Source organism: Babylonia areolata, chromosome 34 (genome assembly GCF_041734735.1).
Source record: "Babylonia areolata isolate BAREFJ2019XMU chromosome 34, ASM4173473v1, whole genome shotgun sequence".
Classification (NCBI taxonomy): Eukaryota; Metazoa; Mollusca; class Gastropoda; order Neogastropoda; family Buccinidae; genus Babylonia; species Babylonia areolata.
The window spans coordinates 15,357,995-15,369,888 of NC_134909.1; the positions used below are offsets into that span (position 1 = coordinate 15,357,995).

General features: G+C 42.5%; 1 protein-coding gene across 1 annotated transcript in view; it reads right to left on the minus strand.

The window, feature by feature from the left end:
* Positions 1 to 6,705: 6,705 nt before the first annotated feature.
* The window catches only part of LOC143277662 (uncharacterized), an 18,111-nt gene continuing 12,922 nt past the window's right edge, over positions 6,706 to 11,894 (minus strand). Inside the window, exons 7-11 of the mRNA XM_076582569.1 lie at positions 10,215 to 10,340; positions 9,390 to 9,725; positions 8,680 to 8,820; positions 8,123 to 8,208; positions 6,706 to 7,151 (exon numbers count right to left, since the gene is read on the minus strand). Of these exons, the coding sequence (XP_076438684.1) occupies positions 7,098 to 7,151; positions 8,123 to 8,208; positions 8,680 to 8,820; positions 9,390 to 9,725; positions 10,215 to 10,340 (743 nt within the window). The 3' untranslated portion in view covers positions 6,706 to 7,097. The remainder of the gene's footprint in view (positions 7,152 to 8,122; positions 8,209 to 8,679; positions 8,821 to 9,389; positions 9,726 to 10,214; positions 10,341 to 11,894) is intronic.

Below are 11,894 nucleotides of genomic sequence, written 5' to 3' on the forward strand. Positions count from 1 at the left end.
AGAACATACCCAGCATGCACTCCCCCCCCCCACCACCGAAAACTGAGTATGGCTGCCTACATGGCGGGGTAGAAACGGTCATACACATAAAAGCCCACTGGTGTACAATCGAGTGGACGTGGGAGTTGCAGCCCACGAACGAAGAAGATTACCAACAGAAGTATACGAACAACTAAAGGGTACTGTCAAACGAACAGGGAGATGTGAAAGGAAAAACAAAAGCAGAAAGTCGTGCACAACAAACGCCGAACGACAGAGTCTCTCGCTGTCGTCGTAAGTCTCAGCTGGTTTTTGTTGTGGCGATACGCATTTACAATACAATACAATACAATACAATACAATACATTCTTCTAACCTCACCAGAAAGATACACGTACGTCCATGCTCTTCACTCACACAACAGTGTTTCTCAGCCAGAAGTGGAGTCCGACACACGTATGAACATGGCAAACACTGGACTATTAATTTAAGTCCAAAGCAAAATATATCAAGCCGATAGAAGTCTGAACCAATACACATTTTCAGAAGAAAACAACAACCCCCCCCCCCCCAACATTTCACTAGATACACCACTACAAACGCTAGATACACCTCCACAAACGTTCTCAATTATCAATTCTTGAATAACAGATCCATCCAATATCAAAGAACGAAAGCTACAGCACTCCAGCATACAATGTATTCATCAGATAGGTAGAGTCTGAGAGACGAAAAAAATCGCCTTTTCTACAGCTACACCACCGCCACGACCATCCTTACCACCCCTACCTGTAACAGGTCCACAAAAGAGATGTGTGTGTTACCCTGCGTTACACCACGTGCCAGTTCATCTCATGCTGCAACAACATATAGAATCGTCCACACATTTTGAACTACAACAATAGCAACAGCAACAACACATTGTCGATGCTGAAAAATAAAAACACCATCCATTTGATGGACCGAAGCTACAGTGTTGTAGCTTACACTGAAACAAACTTTATGAAAATTGAACTGGCAGTAATGTGTGCATCATTTGGGGTGGGTAATATCAAAGTGGTTAACATGCAGTATTATGTACATCATTTGGGGTGAGTAATATCAAAAGGGTTAACATGCACTATTATGTGCATCATTTGGGATGGGTAATATCAAAGTGGTTAACGTGCAGTATTATGTACATCATTTGGGCTGATTAATATCAAAAGGGTTAACATGCAGTATTATGTACATCATTTGGGGTGAGTGATACCAAAAGGGTTAACATGCAGTATTATGTGCGTCATTTGAGGAGAGTCATATCAAAGTGGTCAAAATGCAGCATTATGTGCATCATTTGGGCTGAGTAATATCAAAAGGGTTAACATACGGTATCATGTGCATCATTCGGGGTGAGCGACATCAAAGTGGTTAACATACAGTATCATATGCATCATTTGGAGTGAGCAACGTGAAAGTGGTTAGATTATTGACTCACTTGTGTAAACAAAGTGAGTCTATGTTTTAATTGACTCACTTGTGTAAACAGTGAGTCTATGTTTTAACCCGGTGTTCGGTTGTCTCTGTGTGTGTCTGTGTGTCCGTGGTAAACTTTAACATTGACATTTTCTCTGCAAATACTTTGTCAGTTGACACCAAATTAGGCATAAAAATAGGAAAAATTCAGTTCTTTCCAGCCATCTTGTTTAAAACAATATTGCACCTCTGGGATGGGCGCGAAAAAAAATGAAGCCTAATTATATGCAAACTGCATTTACTGTTATATTTTTTGTATCCTCTAAACTTGGCACTTTGATCTGATATTCTGACACAACAACAAGAGCAGTCATTATTATCATTTTTTGTTCAAACAGGAACTTCTTTTGCTAAGCATGGAAGTTTTATTTATTTTGCAAACGTTTTGGTGCAGAGTGTAAAAAAGGGAAATTACTCTGTAATTAATGCTAGGGGACTTACTTTGCTTTAAACTGATCTTTCTCATCTTAAACATTACATTTTGAAATTATACTCAATACATAAAAAGCTTGTGTGTTTTACTCTCAGTGTACAGGGCTTTCACTATGTTCATTCGCCCAAGTGGTCTTTTTCGGAAAATACTAAAATCAATACGAGTGGACTTTACAGATCTGTTGGCTGAACCCTGAAGGTCATGGGCAAAAATCAATTGCGTACACATATTTATACACATTCAAAGCGCGTGCTCATATTCTTCGCGAACGCGAACGACGCCATTTTGTTTCAAGTTGTTGACCTGCCTGTTCAATCCGATATTCAATGGACAATACACGATAACATGTGATGGAAAGTTGGAGAAGGAGACCGTTAAATATTTATTCAGAGAAAGATTTGTGAACGCCTCATCACTTACTGGATTATGCCCCAAACTGCCATAAAAATATCCACAGAATCAGTCGGAATTCACAGTTAAAAATTGTAAACCATGCGAGTTAATACTCTTGAACTGATCACGATGAAACGAAAAAATTTCCAGTCTTGACTTTTCTCAAAATGAAGTCCTTTTCACTTCTTACGACGTTTAGAATTACTTGTACTTGGCTCTATAAATTATTAGTTTAACAAAATACAAAATTTTCATATCAACTTTAAAACTATAAAACTAGAATGAACATAAAAGAGAAATTGAATCGACCGTGTCGTACTACATTCCCGGCGGGTGTAACTAAACTTGTACATCTATCTAGATCAAGTGAAAAAGGCTAAATGTTGCAGGTGTGATTGCGGCGATAGCCATTAAAAAGAATTTTTTTTATTGCCCTTAAAGATGTTTTGAATGCCCAAGATACACCAGAATAATATGATTTAAACAGCGTTCTCACTGCGAATACCGCAATAGATTTATCGCCCTTTAAAAAAGTATGTTCAAATGTTAAATTTTAGAACGTCAGTTGAGTAGCCACGATAGTGTGATGGATAAGGCAGTTTCTTCTCACCCGAACACGCGGGGTTCGAATCTGGTTCACCTTCACCTCCTTCACCTCTCCCATAGTCTGGGTTCAGACCGTTGGGGCACCGCTGCTGACCTGGCCACCACCCCTCTCCACTCTTCACGGTTTTCTGATTTCCTCAGGGCGTCACCGAGCGTCAAGCCTGTCCACCCCCGGATGTTGTCTTCCCATCTCTTCTTCTGCCGTCCTCTCCTTCTGCCTCCTTGTACGGTGCCTTGCAGGAACGTTTTGGCAAGACCAGATGATCGGGAGATGTGTCCATACCACCTAAGTTTGCGTTTTTTCACTATGGACAGAAGGTCTTCGTAGGGTCCAATACTTTGCTTGATTCTGTTCTTCACTTCCGTGTTAGTGATGTGGTCTCTGTAGGAGATGCCAAGTAGTCTACGAAAGCATCTCATCTCGACAGCTTGGATTCTTCTCTCGATGTCTGCAGTCAGGGTCCAAGTCTCGCAGGCGTAGAGCAATATTGATATAACCAGGGAACGCATCAGTCTGATTTTTGAGCTGAGAGCGATGTTTTTGTTGTTCCAGATGGTGTTCAGCTTGTTGAGTGCCATTGTTGTTTGGGCAATTCTCGAGAGTACTTCTGGTTTAGATCCTTCATCTGACATGATTGCTCCCAGATATTTGAAGCTGTGGACTGTTTTAAGCTTTTCATCGTTGACTTTGATGTCAATGCTGATGCCGTTGGTGTTGTTAGTCATCAGTTTGGTTTTCTCCGCACTGATTTGCATTCCATACGATGTGGAGGCTTTGTCTAGATGTTTGACCAGGCTTGCCAGTTCTTCTTCTTTTCCAGCCAGTCCATCAATGTCGTCGGCAAAACGTAGGTTTGTGATTGTTCTGCCGCCTATGCTGACTGTTCCTACATGCTCTTCCAGTGCGTCAGTCATTATTCTTTCTAAGAAGATGTTGAAGAGTGTTGGGGAGAGTAGACAGCCTTGTCTCACTCCGACTGTGGTTCTGAACCAGTCCCCGATGCTATTGTTGAGGTAGACGGCGCTGGTGGCTTTGTCATAGAGGTGCTGTATCAGTCTGATCAGGTTGGCGTTGATGTTGTACAGATTCATGGTAGCCCACAAAGCTGCATGCCAGACCCTGTCAAATGCCTTCTTAAAATCAATGAAGACGTGGTAGAGGTCTTGTTGGTGTTGATGGTACCTCTCACATAGCAACCTCAAGTTGAAGATTTGTTCAGTTGTGCTCCTTCCTGGTCTGAAACCTGCCTGTTCTTCAGCAATGATGTTTTCTGCTTGTGGTTTCAGTCTGTTAAGCAGGATCTTCAACATGACTTTGCTGGGATGACTAATCAGGCTGATGGTGCGGTAGTTTTGACACTGCTGGAGATTGCCCTTTTTGGGGAGGGTGATGATCAGTGATTGTGTCCACGGTGTGGGCCATTCCCCTGTTTGCCATATCTGGTTAGGACTTTTAATTTATTTATATATTTTTTTTAAACGCGAAGCTTTATAATAACAAATACAGAACACATTTTAACGATTAGATTTTTTTATAAGTGTATCACAAGTGAGTCTTGAAGGCCTTGCCTCTCTTGTTTTACTTTTGGTCTGAGCGAAAACAAGTTCATTTCCGGAATTCACTTTCACACCCTCCCACCCTCTCCTCCCCTCTCATCCTCACCCCCACCTCCCACCCTCCCCTCCGCTCTTATCCTCACTCCCCCCCCCTCCCCTCTTCTCTCATCCTCACCCCCCTCCCACCCCTCTCATCCTCACCCACCCCCCCTTCCACCCGCCCCTCCCCTCTCATCCTCACCCCCACCCAACCCTCCCCTCTCATCCATCCTCCATCCCCCCTGCCCCCCCTCCGCCCCCCCCCGCCCCACACACACACCGATCTTTGCTGTTTGGTTGTATACGCTTGCCAAACATACGGAAGTTACACGCAAACATCAGTGGATGAAAATACGTGTATACAGGTGCCGATATGTTTGTGTGCTTGTAACAATGTGTGTAAGTGTGTACGTATGTGTGCATGTATGTGGGTTTATATGTATTGGTATGGATATCAAATGATATACTCAGTATAAGGAAATAGTGATGTTTTTCCTTTTTTCTTTTCTTTTTCTGGTCGTATGTCACCATTTCTGTTTTTGATGTCGAAAATGAAAATAAAAAAGATTCATAAAAAAAAAAAAAAAATAATGAAGTTAAAGATCGTGTGGGCAGTCTGAACCAGCACACAATATCCCCCCACACCCCCCAACCAACCCCACCACCGCCCCCAGCAAGCCCTTCAGCCCCCCCCCCCCCCGCCCCCCCAGACGCGATCAGACAGCAGCTTCACAGGCAAGACCGCCACCAGCTTCCCATTAGTTTGCATTACCTTGGGATTGAATGACAGGTACAGGAGAATAAACTCGAACAAAAATACCTGCTTAAAAAACCCAAAAAAACCCCCAAAAAAACACGACAGAAAAAAAACCCTTCCAAATATTTCAAGCGCTTTTCATTTAGCAAGCTGAATGCAACGTTGGGATGGCAACAGCATTGTGCAGTCAAAGTCAAATGGAGGCGGAGTGGGGGTGGGTGGGGGGGGGGGGGGCAGCATTTAATGTCTTATGAATATAATATTACTATTTCAGAATATCTTACTGATGTTACAATTTCAAAGCGGTTCTGCACAGACAGCGAATTCTAAGAATGCCTTGAAAATCTGTTGCCCATCCACTTGTAGTATATTTAAAAGAAAGAAGAAACAAAACAGCGACATTAAAAAAGAAAAGAAAGAAAAAGAAAAAAAAAAAGAATTAAAAAAAAGTATTGAAGATATCACAAAGTAACTGCGTTGTGATAGTTCTGTGTTGAAGATATGACAAAATAACTGCACTTTGTGATAGTTCTGTATTGAAGACATCACAAAGTAACTGCGCTGTGATAGTTCTGTATTGAAGACATCACAAAGTAACTGCGTTTTTATAGTTCTGTATTGAAGACATCACAAAGTAACTGCGTTTTTATAGTTCTGTATTGAAGACATCACAAAGTAACTGCACTTTGTGATAGTTCTGTATTGAAGACATCACAAAGTAACTGCACGTTGTGATAGTTCTGTATTGAAGACATCACAAAGTAACTGTACTTTGTGATAGTTCTGTATTGAAGATATCACAAAGTAACTGTACTTTGTGATAGTTCTGTATTGAAGACATCACAAAGTAACTGTACTTTGTGATAGTTCTGTATTGAAGATATCACAAAGTAACTGCACTTTGTGATAGTTCTGTATTGAAGATATCACAAAGTAACTGTACTTTGTGATAGTTCTGTATTGAAGATATCACAAAGTAACTGTACTTTGTGATAGTTCTGTATTGAAGACATCACAAAGTAACTGCACGTTGTGATAGTTCTGTATTGAAGACATCACAAAGTAACTGCACTTTGTGATAGTTCTGTATTGAAGATATCACAAAGTAACTGTACTTTGTGATAGTTCTGTATTGAAGATATCACAAAGTAACTGCACTTTGTGATAGTTCTGTATTGAAGACATCACAAAGTAACTGCACTTTGTGATAGTTCTGTATTGAAGACATCACAAAGTAACTGTGTTGTGATAGTTCTGTATTGAAGACATCACAAAGTAACTGCACTTTGTGATAGTTCTGTATTGAAGACATCACAAAGTAACTGTGTTGTGATAGTTCTGTATTGAAGACATCACAAAGTAACTGTGTTGTGATAGTTCTGTATTGAAGATATCACAAAGTAATTCCGTTGTGATAGTTCTGTGTTGAAGACATCACAAAGTAACTGTGTTGTGATAGTTCTGTATTGAAGATATCACAAAGTAATTCCGTTGTGATAGTTCTGTGTTGAAGACATCACAAAGTAACTGTGTTGTGATAGTTCTGTATTGAAGACATCACAAAGTAACTGCACTTTGTGATAGTTCTGTATTGAAGATATCACAAAGTAACTGCACTTTGTGATAGTTCTGTATTGAAGACATCACAAAGTAACTGCACTTTGCGATAGTTCTGTATTGAAGATATCACAAAGTAATTGCACTTTGTGATAGTTCTGTATTGAAGACATCACAAAGTAACTGCTTTGTGATAGTTGTGGTCGCTGGAAGTGGCTGCGGCATTCAGTCCAGAGCTGGAAGCGGCAGAGGCCAGACACACTATGGCTTGTTCAGCTGGACGTAGGTATATTCCTCACCAGTTGCCGTCAGATGCTGAAACACACACACACACACACACACACACACAACCATCACATACCCTCACACACACACAAACACACACACACACACACACCCGTGCATGGACAAGCAATCACCTCCTCTGAAGGGGTGGAAAACTATCAAAACAGCAGCCTTGCAGCCATCATATTATTTACACTAAGAAGGCTTCCTGTTGCTTTGTGTGGACAGTCAGCAGAATGCAAAATCAAACCAAAATCTATGTTGCATTCCACACAGTCTTTTGAAGGATTCATTCAGAAATATTGCTTTATGTTTAGCAGTTCGGCCATCATGGATGAAAGTAAAACGTTAGCTTCATTTCTTGAGGGGAAGGTCCAGATCGACGGTGAAATCAGTTCTTTTCTCAAGTCATGAAGAACCCAGGATTCCAGAACTATGTGTGCCCAATGAATAATGTGGACAGCCTGCTCTGACTTTGAGAGAGAGGAGGGGGGGAGAGGAGCGAGGGAGAAATAAAAATATAGAGATAGAGGAAGAGAGAAAGAGAGAGAGGAGGGGGAGAGGAGCGAGGGAGAAATAAAGATATAGAGATAGAGGAATAAAGAAAGAGAGAGAAGAGCAGAAAGACAGACATAATGAAAATGAGAAAATGAAGGAGAAAGAAAGACATAGAGGACGAAAAGAAAAAGAAAAAAAAAGGAGAAAGAGGGTGGAGAGAAAGAAGATATCGTGAAAACAAAAGATTCAGATTCAGATGGTTTATTCATTAAGGCCAAAGCCCCATATGAACGAGGGGCGATAACAACATTAGTGTATGTCACCAGAACTATAGAAATTAATCATGATATAATTACATCAAAACAAAAGAGAGAGAGAGAGAGAGAGAGAGAGAGAGAGAGAGAGAGAGAGAGAGAGAGAAGAAGAAGAAGAAGAAGAAGAAGAAGAGACAAACAGGCAGACGATCAGACAGACCGACAAGATGAAAGAATGGCTGAACTCACGGAATACAAACGCTCCGTGTTCATGTAGTCGTTCTGTGAGTTATCTCCCGTGGCCCCTTCATTCACATATTCAGGCGAGTCGTCACCTGTTGACAAATGTTCGTCATCAAATGAATTCACCTGATGAAGTACCCGTTCACACTTCACTGGAGTCGAGAAAATCAAAGTAGAATGTCTGTCCCAAAGACACAACCCCATGCCGAAACGGGGCCTCGAATCCTATTCACTGGTGAACAGCTGATCAGATGTCAGTCTTATAGATTCTGCCTTGACCTTCAAACACGAAAAGAAAAAGAAGAAGAAGAAAAGAAAAAAAGAAAAAAAGGACTGATTCACTTACTTTCCTTGTACTTACAAAAAACAACAACAAACTTATATATATATACATATTTTATACACACACACACACAAACACACACACACACACACAAACACCCACCAAAAGATGAATAAAACTGCATCATATTTTCAATAGAATAAACTGCAAAGTCCAGTCCGCTAAATAGCGGACAGAGCAGAGCGGACAGCTAGTGACCATCCCGATCAATCTCACTCACCTCTTCCTGAACTGGAGGACTGGGCCCGAATCTCAGGGCCTGTGGCGGAGTCCGGGATCTCATAGTCGGCATCACCGCTATTGTCGTCCTGTGAGTTGTCTCCCATGGCCCGTCGATTCACGTATTCTGGCGTGTCGTCACCTGTTGACAAAGGTTCCTCATCAAATGAATTCACTTGATGCCATTTTACTCTGCTGTACATTTACTCAGTTAACTGTATGTGAAGCCCAGCTGATCGTGAAGGGCTTGCATGACTATTAACTGAAGACTGCGCAGCATACAAACCTTGAGAACGACTATAACAAATAACACATCTGTGCATCCCTGTATCAAACCTGATCCATTCGCCATGTTATGTCACTGAGATATCACACATGGGCTCAAACCCTAATTGATGAAACCAGAAGTCTGCCTAACCAATTCCGCGATGATGCCTCCTTCAAAATTTAAACATGTAACAATTAAAAAAAAACTGATTTGTTACTTTCCTACCTCTAAAGCTAAGCAAAAAAAAAATAAAAATAAAATAAAATAAAATAAAATAAAGGAAAATAAATAAAAAGAAGGCAACCGTAAAATAAATCTGAAAAAAAAACCCCAAGAATAAAAAAACTGCATGTTCTTTATATAGTAAAAACTCCGCAGGCCAGCCCGGCGAATAGGGCTGCAGTCCGGAAAGCCAGCGTCCAGTCCCATTCAATCTCACTTACGTGCTCCTGGACTGGAAGGCTGACCGCCCATGTCAGGCCCTGTGCCGGTCTCAGGGATTTCATAGTCTGAATCTCCGGCTGGGGACTGGACAGAAAGGGAGTCGTCAATGACGGTGATGTAATAGTGGTCCCCTGCATTGTCAGCGCTGGTCTGCTGGGCCCGGGTCCCTGCATTGTCAGCGCTGGTCTGCTGGGCCCGGGTCCTTGCATTCTCAGCGCTGGTCTGCTGGGCCCGGGTCCCTGCATTGTCGGCGCTGGTCTGGTGGGCTTGTGCTGTCCCAGAGCTGAACGACTGTGCCTCTCTCATTGGTATTTCATGTACGGGGGCATTAGCACCTGCGAAACCGTGAGAACAGTATTAAAAATGAAAGAAAGAAAAAAAAAGAAAAGAAAAAAGAATGAACAGTGTATGGACAGGAAGCAAGAAAAGAGAGACATGTAAATCTGTTTGGAATTGTTTGTTCCTATCACTGTGACCCGGGATTTATTGTTGGTACATAGCTTACATTATTCACTGAACCCTTCAGTCATGCACTGTCAGATATCTAGAATTTCCCCACCAGTAAGTGGTGATTAAAGTCCCGTTTTGACAATACACATACCTAGACGTGTACCAGTAACCATTTCGTGAATATGTGCGCCTCTGTGTGTGTGTGTGTGTGTGTGTGTGTGTGTGTGTGTGTGTGTGTGTGTGATTACAAGGGAAGGAAAATGCGAGTGGCTAGAACACAGCTAGGTTTCAACAGTTCAGGTGAGAACGCAACCGCATCGCATGTGCGTCAATATCTTTGTCAGATTCACATCATCCACTTTTCAGCCACTTACGCTTACGACGAACTACGATGATGATGATGACGGCAACGACAACCGCAGCTACCACAACACCAGTCACAATGCCAGCGATAAGTCCCAGTGGCAACGCTTCCTCAGTCTTTGGAACCTCTTCTTTCCCTTTGAGAGAGAAAATAAAACATTAAAGAATGAACGAAATCAAAGACAAAAGAAAATGAGACAGCCAAGTCTTTCAAGACGTGATAGCCACGATGCAAAATACTAAGGAAAACTCACTCACTCACTCACTCACTCACTCACTCATTCCCTTGACCGCTGGGGTCGTTGGGGGGGGACATGAGGAAGATGTCATAGCTCGCCACGCCGTTCTGTTGGCAGCTGTCGTGAGGAGATCTGGCATCGTCATTTTGGTCCATTCCTTGACGTTGTCGGACCAGCTCTTTCTCTGCCGCCCCCGTCTGCGCCCTCCCTCTACAGTCCCTTGCAGGATGGTATTGGAGAGGGTGTTATGTCGTATGACGTGACCAAACCATGCCATCTTCCGTCGTTTGACAGTCGCCAGCAGTGGTTCTTGGGGCCCAACAAGGTTGCTGACCAGGTTCCGCACATAGTCATTGGTCTTGTGCTCCTTGTAGGAGATGTGTAGTAGTCTCCTCAAGCACTTGGTTTCGAAAACGGAATTTGGCTATTTCTTAACACGAAAAACAAATTCGAGGAAATTATTTTTCATTGACCTTTGATATGAAACACTGACTTTTCAAAGCATTTTTTGTTGTTGCCATAACCTCTCACTGCACCAAGCTTGAAGAATATTACGTGCAAGATCCTGTCTCTTCTGTACCTGAAGGGTTTTTCCTTCATCATCACTGTACAGTGGCGTTCAGCTGTCCACAAAGGCGCCAAATCCTGCGAGGCCAACAGAATCGCTGCAGCAGAGCAACGCAGACAGGCCAGGAAAAGCAGTGCCAGCAAGTCCCTGACAGCTGCCACCATCCCCTGTCCACACTGCGTCAGAACCTTCCGGGCGCGGATTGGCCTGACCAGTCATCTGCGCACCCACAGAGCCCAACCCACCCACCCCCAGGATGACTAGATGGTCCTCGTCGATCCCGACGGACGAACCACACAGTGTCTTAGATCTTTGACATCTGATTGCGAGCATTCACTATGGCCACTCACTACATGCACCATTCTTGATGAAAACTGGATGGAAATATATGTGTGACTTTTATCGAACTTTTCTCCTTGTTAATTTTTGGCAAATTGTGAACTTGATCTGTGACCGATCACCTTGGCTATCATAATCATTATAATGTGGGATGAGTATCATAAAGGTCTTATAAGTATTTACCAGATTACCTCGTTTGATTTCTGTACCACTAACAGTTTCAGATAAAAAGTCAACGTTAACTCACTTAGTACGGCCAGTCCTCTCTTCTCCTCTACACAGATCCCTCGGATGTCCAGTGGGTGTCTGAATGACCCAACCTTTAGCTTCCGTCGTCAGAATTGTGGTATTCTTTGTCAACATTCACCTCTTCATTATAAGAGCCTTCCGCTTGTAATATTTTGATGATGGAAATTGGGATGAAACGCTGTTAACGTCGTCTCTTTCGCCGTTCGTATGGAAAGAGTTAATGTTCAACACGGGTGAACGCGCGCGCGCGTGCGCGCGCACACACACACACACACACACACACACAAACTCATACA